At 29.0% G+C, this 24,912-nt stretch overlaps 3 protein-coding genes across 5 annotated transcripts; 2 read left to right on the forward strand and 1 right to left on the reverse strand.

Annotated features, from left to right (window-relative positions):
* The first annotated feature begins 1,418 nt into the window (after window positions 1-1,418).
* LBD2 (LOB domain-containing protein 2) lies at window positions 1,419-5,819 on the forward strand. Its single transcript, XM_020359797.3, has 3 exons — window positions 1,419-1,446; window positions 2,140-2,719; window positions 5,554-5,819. Exons 2-3 carry the CDS (start codon window positions 2,140-2,142, stop codon window positions 5,571-5,573), a joined length of 600 nt encoding a protein of 199 aa, XP_020215386.2. The 5' UTR covers window positions 1,419-1,446; the 3' UTR covers window positions 5,574-5,819.
* A 4,647-nt stretch (window positions 5,820-10,466) lies between these two features.
* LOC109798830 (kinase C substrate, heavy chain-like protein) lies at window positions 10,467-17,231 on the forward strand. 3 transcript variants are annotated; one of them, XM_029271379.2, is made up of 6 exons: window positions 10,467-10,686; window positions 10,809-10,922; window positions 11,464-11,559; window positions 12,118-12,270; window positions 12,350-12,490; window positions 15,516-17,231. In XM_029271379.2, exons 1-5 carry the CDS (start codon window positions 10,581-10,583, stop codon window positions 12,451-12,453), a joined length of 573 nt encoding a protein of 190 aa, XP_029127212.1. In that variant the 5' UTR covers window positions 10,467-10,580; the 3' UTR covers window positions 12,454-12,490; window positions 15,516-17,231. The 3 variants fall into 3 exon arrangements, with proteins under 3 accessions (XP_029127212.1, XP_082918320.1, XP_020214819.1); XM_083062194.1 differs by lacking the exon at window positions 15,516-17,231 and adding an exon at window positions 14,576-14,897; XM_020359230.3 differs by lacking the exon at window positions 15,516-17,231 and adding an exon at window positions 13,982-14,897 and having other exon boundaries at window positions 10,469-10,686.
* On the reverse strand, window positions 17,102-18,619 carry LOC109799247 (senescence-specific cysteine protease SAG39). Its single transcript, XM_020359798.3, has 2 exons — window positions 18,175-18,619; window positions 17,102-17,922 (listed from the first exon to the last, which is right to left on the reverse strand). Exons 1-2 carry the CDS (start codon window positions 18,617-18,619, stop codon window positions 17,327-17,329), a joined length of 1,041 nt encoding a protein of 346 aa, XP_020215387.1. The 3' UTR covers window positions 17,102-17,326.
* Between the last annotated feature and the right edge of the window lie 6,293 nt (window positions 18,620-24,912).

Raw genomic sequence — 24,912 nt, forward strand, 5'->3', positions numbered from 1 at the left:
AAATATAAAATAAAATTATAATTACAACTGTACCGGTACCCTCCCAAATAATATTGGTACCGTAAAATTTCTCTTATAATAAATACAATAAAAGAATGTTAAACTTACCAATTTGACTCACGTCAAGAACATGCCGAATGATTATTTTCGTGACTCTCATCGCAAAAGTTGCATGAGCAACCCCTGAAAGTTTAATCAGTCAACAACATTTCTCAATATACTAATGGGAAAGAAGGAAGTGAATGTATACATTTGCGTCAAAATTTGAGTTTGACACATTCACATCATCACGTTACTATATATGTAATAATAGTGTATTTTTAAATAAATGAAAGTTAAACTAAATAATATTTAGTTATTACTAATCAGAGAGAATAAGAGGTTTTTAAATAATTATAAAGAGTAAAATAATATATAATATAAAAAATATAAGGATAAAATTATTTAAAAATTATGTAAAAAATAGAATATCTCTTTTATTATTAATATAAAAAAATATATTTAATAAACTTTTTTTTATGTAATCATTGTATTAGTATGAAATATCTACTACGTATTAAAGTAGTGATTAATCTTCATCATATAAATTTAATAAATTTGATAATACATATAATGTTAAAACTCATTAATAAAAAATTTGAGTTTGATTGCCGTATTAAGGTAAAATTTACACCATTGATAAGAAAAATGTTAAAAACAACTCATATGCATATATATAATTTTTAATACATTTTTGTTTATTTGTTGAAATGTATTATAAATGACAAAATGTTGTGAGTATCATATTTTATTTATTAATTATATGTAATTTTTAATAAATTTTAATTGGTTAAAAAAATTATTATAAAAAGTGTATCTTTATTTCTTAACACTCATTTCGACGATAAATTATGGAACTTTTTAAAATAAATATTATTAAAGTTAATAGATTTATACATAATGATTCATAATTGAAAGATAATTTAATTTTTTATATATATATATTATTAATACATTTTCATTAATATTTTAAAAATTATACTCAAAATAAATTAAAAAAAATTATTTTTTTAATAAGTGTTAAACTAAGAAACAGCTCATTGTTTTTTCACATGTTTTAAAATCAAAAAATAAAATAAAATCCAAGAGATCCAGAAATTGACAAGCCAATAATAATAATAACATTATTATTATTATTATTATTATTATTATTATTATTATTATTATTATTATTATTATTATTATTATTATTATTTGAGTGTATCCCTTCATCTAGAGTTTACTTAGACTTCTTACAGGTTGCATAAATAATTATCACTCCAAGAGACACAAACCCTAACCCTCTTTCCATGCTCTTCCTAAACAAAACAATATTTTTTTCCCTGTATAACTACGTCTATATATATACATATCTTATTTTACAGATTTTGATTTTTCATTCGCTTGAAGACAGTAACATTTGTTGAGGTTTGTATCGTAAACTTTACTATATTTTCTGTTTTGATCAGATGTTTTTCTTATAAAAAAGAATAGAGTACAAAACCAGATAATATATAGATTCTCTGGCATGCAAGCACTGCCATTCTCTAGTTCTCATTCTTCTTTTTCTTTTGGTTCATTTGAATCATTAGTACATAGTATAACAATCAACCACACTCAAAACCAGAGAATTACATATCATATAGATATAGTTTTAGAAGATACATAAATTCCTGCAGCAGAGTTAGATATAATTGCATTCTTTAAAACCATCTTTTATATTCTTTATTTGTATTTTCTTTAGCTTTTAAAGATTTAGTAATGAAAGGGGAAGAATAGGATAGGCTAAATTGTAGAAAGAATGAAAAAAAAAATCATTGAATGAAAAATCAAGTTCTGCATGCTATTAATTATTTGGTGTTTCATGCATTCTTTTTGAGTTGTGGGGACCATTTATATATAAACTCTTTATATAGCCTGATGAATTGATATAATGATTAAATAGTAAATACTATTTATTAATATGTTCTGCTGACAATTTATTTAGCGAAGAATTTCGTGATTGATCCTTATTCCTCACCTTATATGAAATGCTATGTATTTTGAACTTCAAATCTCCTTCTATTATATGATTGCTTAATTATGTCATATATATTTACTTTATCAAATTCTCTTAGCAAGATGCAAAGAAACAACACTGGAATGCATGCAGCATGTGCAGCATGCAAGCATCAAAGGAAGAAGTGCAGTGAAAACTGCATATTGGCACCTTACTTTCCATCAAACAGAAGCCGCGAGTTCCATGCTGTGCACAAGGTTTTTGGTGTAAGCAACATAACCAAGTTGGTGAAGAATGCTAAAGAGGAAGATCGAAGAAGGGTTGTGGATTCATTGATATGGGAAGCATGTTGTAGGCAAAGGGATCCCATACATGGTCCCTATGGAGAGTACACAAAAGTTTACAATGAGTATAAGAAAGTGTTGGATGAACTCAAGAGATTCAGAGGTCAAAACCAGTTGTTGCAGTTTCCCCCTCTAGGATTAAAGTCTGTGCAAGATTTGATTGCTTGCAAAGGGGAGCACAAAGCAGAAGTTGATAATATTGCATTGGATAATTATCTGCATGGGAAAAAGAATGGTATTATTCATGATTCTGATATTTATAATACTTATTGTTCAAATTATTTGCAAGAGTTTCAGAATATGAGAGCTGAAGTTGTGATCCCGTTTCAGCAGCACTCTCAACCATACTATATTGCAGGTATCAATCTTTGATTTTTGTTACACTAAATTGGAGGGTTTTGAATTCTCTTTTGCCTTTATGAGGTATGGGTTCACACAGCTACTCTATTACGTGGTTTTAAGTTTTGTTATTTTTTCTGGTGATTAGTTTTACTATAATGTGTTTGGAAAAGACAAAATAAATAAAAAGAAAAGAAGGGAAAGAAACTACATAAGAAATATAATGAAAGTTAAGGTTGTTTCACAAGACAAAAATAAGAGAGAAATAGAAGGAATATAATTTTTTTAATTAGTTTATATTTAATTAAATAAAAACTTAACTAATATCATAAATTAAATTATATATTTATTTTTTACTTTTACAAACATTTTCAACTGGTGAATGATAGTATATTTGTACAAAAATCTTCATTTTAATTAAAAGAGGCAAAAATTCAAGTGAAACTTGTCAAAATTTATCCACACTTTTGGTCATTCTACTCTACTAAATACACTTTCAAAGATAACTTTCAGCTTTTTTAATCTAACTTTCACTCCATCAAACACCCTTAAAGAACATGTTTGAAGGATTAAGATAAAATAAGGATGAATAACAACAAAGTATAATCAAAGTAAGAAAGAATGTGTAGTTAGTAGTAGTAACAAAATTAACGATTCCATGATCAGGAAACAACTAGAGTGACGGGGTGATAGCATGTCGTTGATGGTACTGGCTGTCACGACATTAATGAGAATAGTGTAAATAATATAAATTATATGGTATGCATGGAAGAACACGTATTGAAGAGATGTTAGGTCGTTAAATAAGTTTTCGTATTTTGAAGGATTAGTTTCTGACTTCCAGATAATATCGTTTAAGGCTTAAAAAAAAATAAAGTTGAAAAATATGAAGAAAAAAATTATATTTACGTTCTCCTTCTTCCTATTTCAACTCTCCCACGATATATCATCTTAAGTTATGAATATGAAATATTGATTCACCAAATAGTTTAATAGAATTGGACACCTTCTTTATATTTCTTGTTCTAACCATCAAAAAAGAAACACCTAAACTTTAAATTTTGATGACATTGACAAGAAGTATTTAACGTACACCGTGGAAAGTTTTCAACTACTCCTCCCATTATGAAATAAGAGACATTTTAACAAATTTTTTTTCTTCTAATAAGATACCTGTTGGTGGTTTACAATACTCATATTTTCCTCATTTATCCAAATTAATGCTCAATAGTTGTTCTTTTTTAAAGGGATTTTTTTTCAATGATAGTCTTGAGATCAAAATTGAGGAAATTGATAGAGTCACTTGCAGTTGCAGTAGCAAGAGTATAGTAGCATTTAATCTTTGAGAGAAAAAAAAAAATTGAAAAGAAAGATCAAAGTCGAGGTTGAAGGATGACCATCCGTGCAAGAGAATCAATCAGGGAGATGAAATGATAATTTTCCAATAGAAAATTGTTATGAAATTTTGAAGTTTTAAAAGATTCTGATTGAAGAGGAAGAAGAGTTATAGCAAAATTTGGTTTTTTAATTTTTTTTTAGAAGACACCTTGTTATTATTCAAATTGTTAATTTAATACATTTTTTATTTTATTTTTTTAGTTAAGCATAATTATAAAAAAAATTCCACTATAAACATCACTTTTTTTTATTTTTTTTTATAATAATCATAAATTGATTCAATAAATTTATACTTGCTAATTTCAATAGTTTTTTTAAGGGTGGGAGAGGTAGAATTCAAAATAGATGTAAAATATTTTTCTTAACTTTTTAAAATAAATAATAAGATTTCACTCAAAAAAATTTATAAAAATATTTATATATTCATATCTTATGATTATAAAATTTTACTAATACCCTTTTATTTTAATGATAAAACCTAACTTCAGTTTTTAACTTATTTGCAGTGAGTCTTGTTTCAGCTCTTCACTCACGCAATGCAATTATGACTTGTAAAATTAATCAAACTTATTTATAGTTATTATATAAACAATTTCTATAAAAGAAGTGTTTAATCTATTAGTATTTTGAAGCTATTTAACTTTAAGAACCAATGTAATTAAACAACTACATTACAGTTGGTACTTCCTTCGGTAGCAAATCCCTTCAAAACATTCAAGATTGCAGTGTTCTTTTTATCATGATTAACTAAAAAATATAAATAAATAAGACGATGATGTTAGAGTGGATTCAACGTCAATGATTATTGTAAAAACTTTAGCACGTTTGGAGATGAAATTGTTTTTTCAAAGAAAAAAATACTTCAACACAATTTTTGTTTGTTTAAACTTAAAAATAAAAATATTTATGTAATATGATTTCTTTAAAAAAAAAATTGTCAACATTACTATTTCAACTTTTAAAAAAAAATACTAATATATGGGTTAATATATTCTAAGGAAGTATTTTTTTCAGTTTTCCTGTGCAAAAATTGATTTTTTTTCAAACATAATTAATATAATTTTTAAAGCATGTTTTAAATAAAATTATACATTTAGAAGAAAAAAAACCAAAGGGGTTTAAGTTAAAATTGTCATATAATTAAGGAGTTGAACATAAGTAATTAATGTGTTGAACTCAAGATCGAATCGTTTGATAAAAATAATCATTGACTAAACTTTACTTATCTCCTGCTTAATTTAGAAATTAGTTTAAAATAAAGTTATAGGACACTGTTGTGAAATAAAAAAAAAGTTAAAATTATCGTATTATAATTTACAAAGAAAATAAAAGTAATTAAGCGGATACTTTATCACCAATAACTTCCTAGCTAGGAAATTTTAGTCTAATGATTTCTGAATTTCTGCTTCATAATAATAATTAACTGTTATATTTTCTTCTCTTCCAATATTTTAGGTGATCAATTCAATCAATGAAGACCAGGAAATGGAAGATACGGTATCGGGTGACTACAATGCATAATTATGTATATTTGTTGTGGATGATCGACATTGCCACATCGATACATTTAGACTTTGAAATTTCAAAGTTTAGAGAAGCACTCAAAAGACGAGTTTAATTTGTATGCATTCTAAATGTCTAAATATAACTTTTAGAATAATTATTATAAAAATTAATTGTAATGATACATCACAATCTTTGTACTTAATGATTCAATTATTAACGGTAAAAATATAGATTAATTACCTAATATTAGCATAAAATACCTAGATATACACTCTATAACATATATATATATATATATATATATATATATATATATATATATATATATATATCTAAAAGTTTAATAACATAGCTAACAACAAGTTATATTATGGTAGTTTAAAAGAAATCAACTATGTCATCACCAGTATGACCTCAAAATGAATTCTACCTGCAACTTACGTTACTTATTACTTGTTCCCATACTAAATAAGATCATCACCATCCAACTACAAGAAAAAACATGTAAGGATAAGCTAGTATTTAAAAGAAGGATCATGTAACAAGTATAAAAATAAATGCATCTATACTATCAACATCATCATGTAAACCACACAACAAAATGCCTTATGGCTTCCAATTTCACAACACAAAAGTAACACTTCAACATGACATTCCACAATCTAAAAAGGTAAACAACTAAACATCATACAACAATTTCAACTTGTTTCACAACATATACAACTCATCCACAATTCAACATAACATATGAACACCACCACAAACAACACATCATATGCATAACACCACAACTACACGCGTCGTTACACATTCAAAAGATCTCTTACAATGAAGATGAACAGTCTAAGTGACTTAGTCCTAACGAACCAACATGATATTTTTATACCTACTAAATTAATAACCAAATTAGATAAAAATTTACAACATGATTTCTTGGATTTTGTCACTTAAACTAGGAAGGTCTAATATTTTTGTTAAGTTATAACAACTTGCGTGTGAGTCTACCCCAATGTTAGCATGCATTACTAAGTCTCCTGTGAGATTAACTAATTAACTATCCTCCAAATACTATGTCCCTTTCAATACTTAGTTAGTGATTTTGACCTTCAACCTCATACTTTACTCAGTTTAGTCGCTTTATATACGTATGACTCAACCTATCCCCATACGAATCAACAATGGTCACTTTATAACTAATATAGCTCAACCTGACTCCTATATTGTGGTTAAATATATAACTGGTATACCTCGACCTTGCTCACATACCACATCAAGTAAAGTCATAGAGGAGACTCAACTATTTGCTTCAAGATTCAATTACTTAAGAAAATTTTTCAACAATTGAATTTGTAGAACACTACAACAATATCCTCATAATAGGATATCCAACTTTTTTAAAACACCGTTTCCTCTAGTTTTAAATTAATCAACACAAACACCCTAATGTCTTGAACATTCTCAACATCAACGCCTCAACATTCAATAATTTAATCATCTATATACATTATCCCATGTCAATGTATATAAAATCAACATCATTCATCAACATTCAACTATCAACAATTTAATTATCAATACATCATCCTAGATCAATGTATAAAGAACTAACAACATATATCAATACACCATATGAGATATGCAACTACCACCTACAAGTTCACCATTTTATCAATCAAACAACATATTTTCATAAGGCAACCCAAACCTAGCACCATTCTCCTCGTGTCTAGCATCATTAAGGAAAAGAGCTCTCGAGCTTGCCTATGTCTGATGCCACTTAATGTTGGGATTCATCCCAAGTCCCACATCGGTAAAATGAAAGGAACATTGGCTAGTTTATAAGTGTCCACCATTCCATATAGTATGAGGCCTTTTGGGAAGGAGCCCAAAAACAAAACCGTGCGGGCTTGGGCCCAAAGCGGACAATATCATACTATGGTGGAGGAACGGGTGGACTAGCGGGCCCTACAAGTGTAAAAACAAAACCGTGCGGGCTTGGGCCCAAAGCGGACAATATCATACTATGGTGGAGGAACGGGTGGACTAGCGGGCCCTACAAGTGGTATCAGAGCCAACGGTTCGTCTGGGTTTGATGCGGGAAGACCCTCAGTGTTGTGCCTCGCGATGGAGATTCGAACTTGGTGCCTTGTGTCGAAAGTCTTCCTGATATTGTGGTGTTCAGGCGGCGTGTCCCGTAGAGTTAACGGCGGTACAAGATGGTGACGGATTATCGCTTGAGGGGAGGAGATCACGAGACATGTGGCCCTTGGTCTGAGGGGAGGTTTGTTGGGATTCATCCCAAGTCCCACATCGGTAAAATGAAAGGAACATTGGCTAGTTTATAAGTGTCCACCATTCCATATAGTATGAGGCCTTTTGGGAAGGAGCCCAAAAACAAAACCGTGCGGGCTTGGGCCCAAAGCGGACAATATCATACTATGGTGGAGGAACGGGTGGACAATCGGGCCCTACACTTAACCTACATCTGGCGTGGATGAGACAAATAGTATTTGATGCTCTCACACCTGGCATGGCCAAACCCCATGCCTAACATCATTTCAAGCAGAGAGTCTCTACTTGACTCATATTTGATGTTACTACATTAACACTCAACATCATTCAGGAAAAAATTTCTCTCTTAATCACGCTAGACACCACTCAACCTAGGTCTGACATCACTACGTCAGAGAACTCCAAGGTCGTTCATGTTTGGTGTCATTCAACCTACATCCATTATATTGTGATTAAGTTAGAGAGTTTCCCTCTAACTTAGCCCAACACTACCAATCTCACGATTGGTGTAAGTGAGGCATAGAGCTTCTAGCCTATGTCATGTTCAACGCCTTAAAGCTATGCCCGACATGATGATGAATTCCACACTTGGCAGATTCATAAATTGGCCCAAAACACTTGAAACTCAGAATAGAATCCAAGCATGCAACGTGTAATAACATGCATAGGCACTTCAAACAATTCAAATACAACATTAAAATCAACATGCAACCATCCTAAAATCATATTCACCAATTTCACTTCACATGTTCGAAGCAACAAAACCCTTCAACATAAATTTCCATCTCAATCATTCACACATCCACAAATTTTGATGAATCCAAGTACCTTGTAATTCATGCATCACAATAGAATCAAACTAACTAACTTCTCTTACCTTAAAATCCATAGAATCAAAGGAAGAAAAGGGTGAAGAAGAAAGATGGGCTTTGAGCTAGCTCTAAGAAGCTCTACACCACATGACACCTACTACAATTCTCAATTTTAACAACTTTGAATCATCACTCTATGTAGAGTCACTTATGGTTCTAGAACTCTTTTCTCTAGACTATCTTCCTAAGATTTCTTAAGAAAAGAACTTATGAAACTTAAGTATTAAAAGAAACTTTATATACTTTTTTTCTCAGTCCAATTAGACCTTACTCAAAGAAATAAACACCTAAAACTTACAAATTTTTTTCTTAATTCTTAGAATTTTTCAATAATAAAACAATAAATCACCACAACACGGTTATTGATAAAATCAACATTAATTAACAAAAATGTACAGTGTTACATTAATGATTTTATTATATACCAACACTTTTATGATTGAAGATCGAATACTATCAATATATCATATTTTAAAAAAAAAAACTTAATAAAATTTCCAATAGTTTTCTTATACTTACATATTTTATATTGTTTGAATATGTAATTATCTAGAGTTACTTATCATAAGTTTCATCTTCCAAATTGAGCATCTTGCTATTTTTGCCAATTAATAAAAAAAGAAAGAGAACTGAATTCTTTTTTAAGAAAGAGGTTTTTAAGAACTAATTTTAAAATATTTATATTACAAGAATTTAGTTGAAAGTTTATATAAAAATTTAATTGGATTAGGTTCTCCATTATATAAAATACATACATCTTTTAAAATTTAATTTAGTTAAAAATTCATATTTTAGCTTTTTAGGAAGTAAGATCAGAAAGCTTTTAAAAATGTTGAGGTAAATAAGTGAAGTTTATTTATTTTTTTATAAGTACTTGTTTAGAAAAAATCCAAACTAACTTTAATTTACAAAAGAAAATTAAAAAATTTAATGAGAATTCACAGCTTATACATTAATTTAACTTTTTTAAATTCATATATAATAACTGTGTTTATATATGTGCAGTGTGAAAATAATTATTAAATAATTTAATTTTTTAATACAAAATATTTATATTTTAATATAAAATTTTACTTTTAATTTTTTACTATGCGTTCATAAACATAATATAATAAATATTCTATAATGAATAATTCATGCATAAAAAGTAAATTAGATAAACTCATATCATAATTAGTCTCTAATATTTTACGAGAGAAATATTTTAATTATTAAAATTTTATATATAGATAACAAGTGAATACATAGAAAATATAATTAATAATAAATTAAGCAAATTTATCTCTGATAACTTAAAAAACGGTTAACTATTACTTATAATTACGGCAAGAGAAAAATTTAGTTTGAAAAGAAATAAAAAGGTAAATAAATTTTAAGTCAATAATAACTAATATAAAATTAATAATATTTCAAATAATAAATATACTACCTAAGACAATTTCAGGGATTTTATACAAAAATAAATTCCTGCAAGTGCAAAGAGTTTTGGGGATTGCATAAAAAATGGTACTTAATGGATAGTGAAACTGAAAACTAATTGGGAACTTTTCGAACTTAGAAATTAATCAAATTAATGGAAGTAAATTTTGAACAAATTCTTCCCATACACATAGGGGAAGACTAATTCCTAGAAAGAAGTTTTTTTTTTTTTTTAATAAATTTTTTATTTTTAGGGTAGAAAACTTCTTAGTTCTTACAAAGAGTTGAAGTCAAGTCAAGTCAACAAAATTGGAGCCTCAAAAATCGAGAATGAAACTGCTTCTCTCGCGGAGAGAACACACACTCATAATTATTTGATTCACGCACAAAAACATGGTCTCGCATTGCTTCTTATGTTTACACTTCCCATGTTTTCTTCTCCTCGTTTCCGTTACATGTTGTTTTTCTCACCCTTCTCTCTTGGGCATACACCCTCTAGGTAGGTCCCTGTGTACCCCTTTGCTTCAAACCACCCAAAGCTTCAATCTTTTCCCCAGTGGGTGTGCCATTTTGCTGTTATTTGTGTATTTTGATGAAACTTGAATTGGGTTTTGGGTGCAGACGAGAAATATTACAGCTCTCAGGTGATCAAGTGTAAGGATGGATCAAAATCCTTCTCCAGAGACCGTCTCAATGACAACTTCTGTGACTGCCCTGATGGCACCGATGAGCCTGGTATGCCACATGATGAGTTTTGTGTTCTATTGCTAGATGTTTTTATGATTCAGAGGAAATTCAAAGGACAAAACTTGTATGCATTTTTGTAGATATTTTAGTGCTGTTTTCTAACTAGAGTTGGAGATTCATTTAGGTAATCCAAGGTAATAAAAGTTCCCATGAAAGGTCAATATTCTTATCGAGGTGAAACTCCAATTCTAATTGGTCAATAACACTAAAAGCACCTACCTATAGAACAACACTGTAACTAAGTTTTGTCCAAATTGGAAATTTGTAAGGAAATGTATATATCATATATATATATATATATATATATATATATATATATATATATATATATATATATATATTAAGCCTAATTTTTAATATCATTTATTTTATTCTTTGATCTTATGCAAAATGTTAATAATTTGGTTGTTTCTCTAGCTTTTAATGCAATAAATTTACTTAGATTTTCATGTACATCTTTTTGGCAAAATCATGAGGTGGATTTTCATACCATTTATAACTTGTTAGGATGTTTTTCTTATGACTACAGGAACTTCAGCTTGCCCCAATGGAAAATTTTATTGCAAAAACCTTGGTAGCAAGCCACAGTTTATAGTTTCTTCTCATGTTAATGATCATTTTTGTGGTAAGCATTTTCTCCTGTGTTTTCATACCTGGTATTCCTCTTTCCTGTTTACCTTTCTGAGATTTTGTTCAGGCCTGTTTTTTATAGCACTTTGAACATGTCTTTGGAATTTTTCCAACACAAAGGAATGAACTAGAGATCTTAGTAGTTACTACCTAAAGCCTAAAAAGGGCTTTGTCGTTTGAAAAGGAAGGATAGTCAAGTCTCCCTTTGATCTGGACAGTGAATTGCAAAACACTTTTCTTAATCTCCATATTTTCCACTGCCAATGGATTCCACAGGCCTTTATAAAAAATTTAAATTTTGATCGACTTTTGGTTCATTGTCTCTTGCTGGTTTTGATCTGTTAGGAACTCATTATCTACTTGAGATTAAATTATTTATAAATCTAAACTCATTAGTACCTGAATTTAAGTTGCAACTGGTCTGGTTTTACATTTCACATGAGTAATCTGCTTTAACATAAACTGGCAATGAATACTTTTCCTTGGATCAAGATATTTAGGCTTCCTTTGCCTTGAACTTTGAATGCCGATTTTTCATTCAATATTGCTGCAGATTGTTGTGATGGGAGTGATGAATATGATGGAAACATTTGTTGCCCCAACACTTGTGTCATGGGTGGGAATGCTAAGTACACGATTAGCAATTGCAAGCCAAAAGCAAGTCAAAATGGAGTGAAGTCAGAGGAATCAATTTATAACCTTACTGGTAACTTATTATCCAACAACTTTTTTTTCATGTGTTTACAAACTCATTGGTAAATATAAATTGAAACTTCCTTGTGTAGGTTTGAAATTGGCAATTATTCTACAAGTAGGGCTGGTTATTTTCCTGGTATTTCTCTGGAGCTTTCGTCGCCGCACCAGATCTAGAAGGAGGCATTACCATTGAGTTTAAAGATACCTTGTTTACTGGACATTAAACCTTGGTAATATTTTAAATATATATATATATATATATATTCCCTTAGTTCTTCCTGATTCTGATTTCTTATATGGCTTTACTTCTTAGTTAGTTAATGTCAGGGCTCATTTCATAAGAACATCCCATAGTTTTTAAGGAAATGTTGAAACAGTGAGAACAAGAAAGAGAGAAGAAAGCATCGTGAAATCTATAACTTTTGGAATTTGTTTCATTCAGGAAAGATACGTAAGAAACCATATATTGCAATGTGTACAACTTAAAGATATAAATACTTTTTCTAAATATATTTTTCAATTTGATTGGTTGTCTTTATCCTCGAGCTTCCAGGATTAAGTTGAAGAATATAGATAAATACACGCTTCCCTCTGACCATCGCAATATTTGTGGTTACAAACGCTTTTTTTTTTTTACACATTCATGTCTTATTCTCTTAAATCCTTCATTGACAAAATACATGCTTCATGGGAACTTATAAATAAATAAATAATGGTTCTTGTTAGTACCATGATTCAGGCCATGAATATCAATTTTTTGTTATGGTGGATTGGGCTTAAAAGATTATTGTTGCGTGATAAGCAAGCACAGCAAACATGCTTATCTATAAGACTATAACTTGTTAAAGCGGGAACCTTTTTTACATGTACATGATATTACAACATTCTTGGTTGCTAATTATTTTGAAAGTATGAACGTGAGTAATTTAATTTGGAGTGATTTATTTCAATGTTCAGTTTATTTGTTCTGTTACTATATTGTTACATATTTATATCTTAATGTTTAAATGTCGTTATATATTTATTATTGTTAAATTAGACATGATGTTGTACATTTCTGTGCAGATATCATGACTTTTGTTATTGATGTGCCATATGAGTTGTTACACTATTGTGATTTTATTATTATTTGTGATATTTTTCACCATTGGTAATGTGTAGTTGGTGTAATATTTGCATTTCCCTCTATGTAAGTGCTGTTCTTTATAGCATATGGACAAAAAAACAAATGATATTTTATGTGATGAATGAGAGGATGGCTGGCATTGGCGAGTTAGTTATTGGCATTGCTGAGTTGGAAATGGGAACAAAAGTTATTGTCATTGCTAGGCATAGGAATAATACAATGAGGAAGTCTAAACAACTCTTGTATGACTATGTTCATGAGAATATAAGCCAGAGAAGGGATGAGTATTGCTGTAATCTCACTTTCTGCATTATGTCTCCTTCCCTTCTGAACTTTCACCTTCTACCTCAAACTAGAGTTTTATCACTGCAATGCTAGTAAATTGGCTATAGTGTAAATGAAATTATAGGTTACTCCATTTTGATACTCTGCCGTTGTTTCTCTATTTGTGGTTTTCTCTGTTAAAACTTCTTCCTTCCATTACATTTTATGAATCCTGACCTTATCTTTTTACTTCTTTCTTTCATCTTATTTATACTGTCTCTTTAAATGCCATATTGATCAATTTAAGTATCTTTCTGACAAACCTTTGCAGGTTTCATGTTTGTTATGGAACAAGGTGCTCCAATACTATATTAATTTATCAACAGTTCTGATTGGATCAACAAAAAGCATCATGGATTTCTCCTTCATTTTTGCCCTTTTTTAAACCAATGTCCCTAGATTCGTCCATTGCCACCATTACAAAAACTAGAGCAGGCTGTTGGAGCTCAAGTAGAAGCAGAAAACTTTGAGAAATTCCAAACATTTTCATTTCCTTGAGTCCTGCCAAATTTAAGATCATTTTTTATTTCTTCTCTTTATTTCCCATAACTCAAGAATGCAAATTATTGACCAAATGCTGCAATCTTTAATACTTCTTAGACCTCTGTAACCTTCTTTCTTACACCCACCAAAGCTTTCATCCACTTGTCTTGCTCTTGCGACTCTTCGATAGACTTAACATTTTTGTTGCATTCCAGTTCCTCTAATCCAAATTCTCCTCTTATCTGCTTCGTTGGAAGCTTGAAGCAGCAATGCCTGTGTCATAGTCATTTTATATCTGATATCTTACTTGAGGTGCAATCAATTGGATATTTCATTTTGATTGTGGGACTTGTAATTTATCTATTATCATGTCTTTGTACAGTTGTTCGATTCAGTTAAAGACTTGAAGTCTTGAAGGGGCTGGATATAGTAGAGTTACAACATTGTTACTGTTGCAGTTTGTAAATTCAGGACTTTCTAAGAAACTAAATTGTGAAATATGGATCAATCCCGGGACAAGGGACCCACTGGTGAAATTGTTGGCAGCACTATGATCAAATAAGGAAATATAAAAAGCTGTTGAGACTATTTGTTTCCTGGATACAGTTTTGTCCTGTTAGATTTGAACTAAATAGTTGCATTTGGCAAGTGTATCAAATCTAAGTGATAGTACAAAAATTGTCAATAAGGATTATTCTTGTCAATTACCACTGTGCCAAGTCTTGCACTTTTTGATACACAGGGAAGTAATTTGTGAAATTAATTGAAATGGAAAATAAATCAAATTTGAAGAGATAGTTTGGCCAGCGAGTATTGGTGAGTGGAAGATGGCTTATTAGATTTTAAATATAGCTCTTACATCTTGCCTGTTATGTTATCGATATTGAACCAAGTATAGTTCTTAGAGCATCTACAATGGGGGTTGTTTATAAGCAATTTCTTGTGCCACATCACTGTCAAATTAGTTATTGACCCATTTTATGGATTGTTTAAATTTTAGCAGAATTGCTTGTAGAAGCAACTCTGCTAAAATTTAAGCAACCCATAAAGTGGCCATAGCTGATTTGGCAGTAATGTGGTACAGGAAGTTGCTTATAAGCAACCCCTATTGTAGATGCTCTTAATGCTAAATTGGTTGTCACGTGTTGCAAAATCTTTGTGCCATTTTTATTTTAATATGTGGGAGTCGAACATGGTACTAAAGAGTTTATAACATTCACACACCTTTTATTCAACTAATTGGTTAGAAATCTTTAGTAGCTTTGTGGTGAATTTTAGTGTCTAACTGATTGTTTTTGTCAATCATAATTACATTTTTGTAGGGTGATCTTGCGCTTTGAGGCAGAGAAGTGTGACAATGAGATCTTAGATTTGCCAAATATTTGGATTTGGGAGTATGAAGTCATTAAAAACAAGTTTGTGCATATACAATCGAAATGGACAGCATTTTCTGTTGAATTAATTTGCCAGATTCAAATGGTCCTAGTTATTTTGTACGATGGCAAAGAGGATAGGGTAGTAAAAATAGGTCGTTGTTGCAAAACCAAAATAATGATAATTATTATAATTATAATAAAAAAATACAGGAACGGAAATGGGTGGCATAGAACTAATGTATTATATTATCCTTCCTATATCTATATTTAAAAAAAAAATCCATTTCCAAATTCATACCCATGTAATGTGAGTAATAATTTTAATACATATTTATTGGCCATTCACGTTTTTGTACCATAGTCATTGCTTGCTCTTTAATTAACTATAAAATTAATAAATGAAAATGATTAAAAATACAAATATAATTTATTTAACCACCTATATAAAGATCTTTCAAATATAATAATGAAAGATTATAAAAATAAAATAATAAGGTTATTATGCAATGCAGAATTATTAAATTGGACAATTATTAACCGCAAATAAGTAAGAAAAATTTCAATGATGACAACGAGGAGAACTTTTTATTATGCATCTTCTAAACCCCTACCACCATCACCACCAAGTCATAAACTTCCAAGTCCTAGGTTGGTATTCTTCAAAATCTATTAAAAAAATGATGGATTGCATTAATTGGTTACGACTGTAAAGTAAAAAATTGATAACGCAAATTATTAATTTATTTTACCTGAGCTACCATAATAAAATCAACAACACCCCAAGCTTCAAAACTTAAAATGAGATAAACGGAATGTTGTAATTAGGAAACAAAGGTTAAAGGGCAAACTAATGCGGTTCTATTGATGTTGTAGGTTGATGTTAAAGGCAATACAAATTTACTTTGTAAATTACCCATATTCATGCTCAGTATACAGATAATTACTTTACTCTAGATAATTTTTGAAAGTACTCATCTAATGCATTACCTATTGTCCTATTCCCACCCCTATTAATAAAGTAGATTGTTGTTCCGGGAACATGAAGTAACTTTATGTGTATTAATGCATGCATCATGCATTATTATTTGGTGGGAGATACTACGTAATTTATGCTTCTTCACGTGTACCTGTTTCCTGTCATCTTTCAGTTACTGCAGAGTGATCAACGCTTGATTTCTAGGTGATGATTGGCTTATAATTGGCTTCACTTTAATTTTCCTTCACCTGAACAAGGTACTCTCATCACCCGAATATAAGAAAATAGGGGTACTAGGTAGTTCATCTAATGGTGTGTTTGAAAATCCATTTGAATGGTGATAATGAAAGCTTTGCATATTTCAATGTATAATCAGAGAAGTAATGAGTGTTGGATTGGTTTGAATTATGTGAGCTTAGTTGGTTGAAACTGAAAACTAAACATACACTAAGTATCCATGATTCTAATCAATTTCTGTATGATATGTGAATTCATTTTCTAGGTGATTTTCATGTCTTAAATCAATAAAAAAAATTCAAAATCAAATCCCACAAAGTTCAAAACGACCATTATTTCAAAAGGAAAACAACACAAATTCAATTTTTTTTAATAGGTAAAAGACTTAAATAAATTTCTTATAAAAAAAAAAAAAAAAAGATTTTGGCCATTTACTTTATATAAATTCAGATGGTTGAAGTGCAACTTCTCATAAATTATGAGTGTACATGAATTTGTTGAGGTAAAGTCACATTTGTCATTCACAACCACCCAACTGCACTACTTAATTCTTGAGGGGGTAACTTGCTTGCATGGCAATGCCACAGATTCCAGCATCATCAACAGTGTCACGTTTCATCCTAACATAACCAGATTCACCCCAATCAAGACCCCATGAATTCTTCACAATCCAATACTTATCACCAATATTTTCCTCTCCATACCCAACTACAGTCACACCATGATTGAGATGCTTCCCACACCTGCCAGAGAAAACCCCTTCTGAATAAAGCTGAAATTCATAACCTCCTGCATCAATTGCAACAGAGACAGGTTGATTGGCTACTGCAGCTTTGAGCATAGCCTCATTATTAGATGGCACCCTCTCATACCCACTTATGTTCACTGCATGGTGTCCAGCTTTTTCCTTGTTGCATGTGCCATCTACCCCTTCATAAGGGTACTCTTTTGCAGTGGCTAGGCCACCATTCCTTTTTATGAATTTGAATGCTGTGTCCATTAGGCCACCTTCACAGCCTTGGTTTCCATTCTCCACATCACAGTCTATCAGTTCTTGCTCAGACAGAGAAACCAACTTCCCTGATTTTATTTTGTTGATGCCTTCCACAGCAGCCACTGCAGAAAATGCCCAACAACTTCCTGCATCAAGACATAACTTCAAAGAAATTAGTGCTATTTTAAATTCTTTTATTTGTAAACCTAGATTTAAACCTAGAACCTCGTGTAAATTACCTCAACTCTCCCCGTTAGCCGTTAGGTAAATCTTAATTAAAACATGTTCGGATACAAATCTTAATTAAAAGAATATTAAGACTATTTTTACTCAAAAATACTATTTATTTTTAGTAAAAAAAACTCTAAAAAAATCACCATGTTACTATTTATTTTTACCACAATTGCCTTGATCCTTGATTTCAGTTACTGCTCCTTCCTTTCTCCAATCCATGCTTTCTGGAAGATCACCATGTTTATAACTCCCGATTCCTGTATGTGTAGGCAGCCTAGTTCCAAAACCGAGATAAGTGCTCATAAACTCTTCATTAGTAAGATCTGCAAATTTGTTGTCTATGAGATTATAGGAGTTATTTTGAGAGTTTTTGCACTCTATGAACTTAAGATTTGCTTGGTAAATGCCAAATCGGACTTCCCATTCTTCTTTATCTTTGTAATTTCGACCATGTTGTGTAATCCATCTTTCAAACCTCACCTTCATGGCTTCTATGTTGGATGAATTATACGTGTGAATTGGAGGACATTCACTTGCACTTATCCATGCATTGCACAAGATCATAAGAAGATTGAAGATAGCGAAGGTTAATAATGTGGTAGTTTTCATCGTGGCTTGTTCTCAATGCAAATGAAAAATGGGAGGTTGCATTCATATTTATCATGAACAAACATGCTTCTTTCTTTGAGAGGCGTTTCAGCTACATAAACATCTTCTGTTCATGTCTTCCATGCTCGAGAGTTTTAACAAGGCAAGGCTTTTATTTTGCACTTCATTTTCTCTGCATGACCTTAAATTAAGGTGTGTTACGTGAAGGTTGTGAACTGCTTAAGGTTTTTTGTAAATTTAAAATTTTGTCTATGTGCAGAAATTAGCTAAAACCATAGACACATAATAATTAGACCATACAATAATTTCTCATCGCAAAAAAAGTGTCACTTACTAATTTAATTGCTATACCCTTTTAAGTGATTGCCATCATAAGTCATGAAGTTATGCATACAGAGAAAGACAAAGCGAATCAAAGGGCTTCAGCTTAATTCGAATGTATTACTAAACTAGCCCAAAGAAAAAAAATAGAAATTAAATTAATATTTTGGGTTCTAAAATTGAATATTTTACCGTTGGAACCATGTTTTGTCTCCAAATTGTTCAAGTGATGAATGTATAATGGGTGACATTGACAAGCTGGCTTAGTGATGATGATTTTAGAATAATTGAAGGAATATATATTTGAACTTCCTCTTACCAAATAGCAAACATATATTCTTCTCAGTTAAGCACTCGGGATTCTTCTCTTATTATCGTAAGTGTCCTTAAAATCGACCTGCTGGTTCTTTGTTGCGAAGAAATTAGACATGGCAACAAAAATTAATTATCACTAAAATTGATAAATACTTCTTATCAAATATATATGCTAAAAATAAATTAATCTATAGTTTAACAGTTTAATTATAATTAAATCAGTTAGAACTAGAATATATATATATATATATATATATATATATATATATATATATATATATATTATTAAGAGGAATCTACTTATTCCAAAAATAAGTCATGATAAACTTGTTTCTCTTAATAATTTATATTTTACATCAAAGTTTAACAATCTAACTATTGAATTAAAAGTATTTATTATATAAATTAATTCTATAAATTTTTAAAATTTTTAAAAATCATATAATATTTTATTATATAAATTGAAATTTATATATAATTTTTTTTTATAATTATCCATCAATTAAATTAATGAAACAAATTATCATATGACTTTCAATTTTTTTTTAAATTTATAAACTTAATCTATATATTAAGAACTTTTAATTTAATGATTAAATCGTTAAAATTTGATATAAAACATGAGTTATTGGATGAAATAAGTCTATTAAGACTTATACTTAGTTAGTGGATCTCTTCTCATAAATTATTTATCATAAGCTTATAATTTAAATTAATATGATAAAAATATTTATTTATTTATATTTTAATTATAATATAATTTATAAATTCAAAATTTTTATTTATTATAAATTTTAGTTATATAAATAAAAAATTATTATGTGCATTTTACAAACTAATACTATTTTCTCTATTCCTTTTTACTTGTAAGTTATTTTTAGTAAAATTTTGTTTCTATTTACTTTTTTATTTTTAAATTTTAAGACAATATTAATTATTATGTTATCAATTATTTTCTTATATTTCACCTAATTTTTAATTAATTTACACATAATAATTAATATGTATTTATTATGAAACAAAAATGAAGAAGATATAACAGAAAACATTAAAACCATTTTATGAAAATAAAAAAAAAATCATTATGTTGCTTGATTTGTGCAAAAACAACTTACAATTATAAAGGAACAATAGTGGTAATTATATATATTTTATTAAGAAAAAATTCATAATAAATATTCAAATAATAATAATTTATATCTACATTAAAATCAAAAATTAAAACTTAAAACTTAAAAATAATTTAAAATTATATATATTTTATTTTCAAAAAAATATTTTAAAATTAAAAATTAAATCTTAAAAAATATCAATTTGTTCTCTGAATTTTAATCGATTTTCGCTGTTCTAACCGATTTTTTACTCCACCAATTTTCTAGGTTGTTTGGACCACTCAGTTGACTAGTTCTCAGTTAATTTTTAGTTAAACTAATCAATTAGATCCAATATTATAATAAAGAACTAATATATTATATTTAATTCCAAAAATTTTAAATACTTTGACACATATATAAGTCCAGATAGAATATAATTTGCAATTCGTTAAATAATTGAACATGACTTGGCACTTTTGAATTCCACTTTTGTTTTTTCACGAGAGATATTAATTTTTGTAATCATATATCTTCCAAAGGAGGTAATGATGTTCGAACAGAAAATATCTATAATATGGCGAGTTTAAATATTAAAAAAAAATCCATACATTAAGTTTGAATCAAATAAAGTTCTTAAAGAAAATTAAACATGTATCACTTGAACCAATCTACCAATTAATCATTAATATGAGAGATATTAAAAAAAAATTATTCCGATACTATAATAAAGAACTAATATATATTTACAAGACATGATTTTAATTTGTCAAATATTATTATAATAAATCGATTATGAGAGATATTAATTTAATTTCAAAAGTGTTGAAGTGTTTAATTTTTCTCATTTTAACAAATTTCAAAATGCTGTGAAAAAACCAATATTAAATGAATATTAAACCTTTAAGACGGGTATCCACTTTCATTTTGTGATGTTTTATTCTTTAGAACTTAGTGTCACATTAAATTAATATTTTATTAATTTCCTTAATCAATATTCTAATATCTTCAATTAATACTAGACATGTATTAGATGTTCACATATCACTAGCAAAACAATTTTAAGATTTCCAAAGTTAATGTTTCAAATGTATGTATTTTATTTATTTATTAACGACTAAAAGTAGGCATGACAATCTAACTCGTCCCCGTGGGTATCCGCCCGAACCCGCCCCAATTTGGACGGGGAAAACCCGTGTTTATCGGGTTCGGGTTTTCCCTGATTGATAAAATCAGGGGCGGGGGCGGGGACGAGGATGTTAATACCCACCATGCCCCCGCACCCATACCCGCCCCCGTCCCCGCCGCTTAATAATATAATTAAAAAATTATTTATATATATATAAATCAAAATTAAAAATATTTATATGTAAAAATTTATATTATTTTTCTTTTCTTTTATTTTTTTAAAATTATTCATATTTATTTAAAAGAAAAAAAGAAGAAAAAAAATAGAAAAAAAAATAGGTGCGGGGGCGGGGGCGGGGCGGGGAAACCCCAACCCCGCTGGGGGCGGGGATGGGGACCTAGATTTTACCCCCGGCGGGTATCGGGAGCGGGGGCGGGGGCGATTTAAATTTGCGGCGGCGGGGGCGGGGAACGTAAAACCCGCCCCTGCCCCGCCCCGTTGCCATGCCTAACTAAAAGTCTACTATATCACTACAACAAAATTTATTATTACCGACAATTATTTAACGATAATAAATTAATTGTCTTTATTTTATTACTTAATAAAAATGTTAATGATTAATATATAATGATCATTAAAAATGTATTTACATTACAGCAAAATTTACTATTAGCAATAATTATTTATTAAGAAAAATTTTAGTCCAACATCGACTAGAAATAAGATAATTAAAGAATATATAGATGGATGATAACTCTCATCTTACAAATTTATTTTGTAAGTTGAGTTAGACCTATAACTTACTATTCTAAGTTGGTATGAGATTACTTACCATTAAGATAATTAAAAAAATAAGAATATTAAAAAACATATATAAGTAGAAGATAACCCTCATCTTACAAGTCTCACATCAACTAGAAATAGGGTAATTAAAAAATAAGAAAATTAAAAAGAATATATAAGTAGAAGACAACCTTCATCTTACACTTCCTACATCGACTAGAGATAAAATAATTAAAGAATATTTGTACTCATCTTACAAAGTCCCACGTTAACTAAAAAGTAAAAAATGTCACAAAAAGTTATACTTTTTTCGACCATTATAAGGATACTGCATATAATGGCTAATGTAAAAATGCCGGTAAAAGATTTTGTAGCAATTTTTATTGCTACTAAAAGTCATATTAAATGCCACTAAAAGTCTATTTTATTGTAGTGCATATCCAGCCCTAAAATAAATAAAACCCTGAATTTAGGTTTCAAGATGCACTTACTTGCTACAAATATATTTTGAAAAAAAAAATAGTACCTTATAAATAATATTAACCTAGGTATTAGAAGTAATTAAATATTTTCCATAAAAATGACCCTCATCATATCATATCATATCATATTATAACAATGTTTGATTCGTCTTTTTTTGAAAAAGTGATGTTTCATCATCTTGTTTTCTGCTTCGCTTCTTGAAGAGAGATATTATATGATATACATTTTCATAAAAGCTCTAAAATTAAAGGGAGTTTTTTTATAAATTTCAATGAAAACATTAAAGAAAAAGTTTCTAAGTAAACTATTTGTTAGATCTTTTTCTTTCTCCTTCTTTATATTTCAAGATTCAAGAATACAAACAACTTAAAAATTTTGAACTTTTAGAAAAATTACTTTAAAAATTATAAAATTACCAAATCAATTTAAATAACTTAAAAAAAATTGTCGGGAGGAGTCAAGTGCTTAAATAATTTTTAATATCTTAAAGGATTAGTCTTTAGTTTTTGATTAGAATATACTTTAATTTTCTAAAAAAAATAATTTTATTTTCATTTTGACATAAGTTTTATAATTATGAAAAGGTCATGTATTGAATAAAGGATATTTTAGGAATAGTATCATTAAATGAGGTAAAAGTAGTTAAAATTTAAAAGATAAAATTTAATATTTTTTGCTTGTTACATCAAGAGATTTCCACACATATGTTTTCATATTTACATGACATTAATATCAATTTGAATTTAAACTTTATGACTTTTACCTTTATTCATCTCTCAAAAGGTTTCAAACCAATAGAGATTTTGTGTATTTTATAAACTCATATTTTATTTTTCTCATTTTCTAATGATGTAGGATGACATGTTTGCATATCCAATGATTCCCCCTCAAAAAAAGACTATGGGTTTAACATTTCCTTAGACTATAAGTATTCAACAATAACCTATTTTTCCACTATTAACTCTTGATAGTGGATCAACCTTGTCATAACTCCTTATTGTGCATTGGAATTTACACACTTCCTACAAATGATATCACTTGTTGAGAGTATATAAGAAAACTTTCAAACACATCTTTTTACGTTGATTTGATGTTATTTATTTTAAATTTGAAGTCTTCTGGCTTTACCTTTAATCATCTTTTAAAAAATTTCATAATAAAACGGTCTTTATGTGTTTTATTATAAACCTACTTTGTTTGCACTTCTAAAATTTTAATAAATACTTTTTATAAAAATATTATCCTAAAATTTAATTTAGACTTGAATAATCACTAGATTACTTTGGTGGTTAAAATACTGTTCTATCAACTAAAATATTATTCTATAGTTGTGAAATACACCCAGATACTTACTAGTACATCTCAAATAAATAATCATAATTACTCTCTCCTCTCTACAAGTGGACACATGGGGGCATTAAATTTAAGCAGCACTTGTATTTGTTTTGATGAACTCGTGTTTAAAACACTCTAGAACATAATTATGCTATGCATCACAAAGGCTTATATTTAACTTTATGCTTTAAGTGTGTATCTCTCACTTTAAAGAAGTTTTTCTTTCAAAAATTAAAAGAAAAAGGTTTTTTATGCATATATATAATATGGTCTCTGCACTCTTTTATGATCATTAAAATTTTATTTTGATAATTATATTTATTTATTAAAAAAATCTCTTGATGTTGGAGGTTAAATTTTTCTAATAAATTTATTTTAACCTTCAATTTGATAAATAAAATCCTAAATTAAATTAAATCCTATTATATTTCAACTAACTGCTAAATTTACTAATAATGTTTAATTTAAAAACATCTAACATATCTAGCCTATGGTCATTAAAAATGTGATATTTTATTTAAAAAAATTTCACGGACAAAAAAAAAGTATGATATGGTCCCTTTTGATATATGTTGTAAGTTACAACGGCCTGTCTAATCATCCGATGTAGAATAAATTCGATACTAAATTTGTCCTCATAACTAACAATTCAATTGAAATGTTTTCCCAGCAAGCTAAGTAACCAAGTAACCAGGAATATATATCATGACATGTTTTAAACTGCATATTAATTTCAAACAATCTCGAAACAACTAGGTGCAATACAATTAGTATTATTTAAGCATGGTCACAGAAAATTAATTTTCTAGCTGTATATATATAATTAAACAATAATC

Source organism: Cajanus cajan, chromosome 8 (assembly GCF_000230855.2).
Source record: "Cajanus cajan strain Asha chromosome 8, NIPB_CcT2T_4, whole genome shotgun sequence".
NCBI classification, from domain to species: Eukaryota; Viridiplantae; Streptophyta; class Magnoliopsida; order Fabales; family Fabaceae; genus Cajanus; species Cajanus cajan.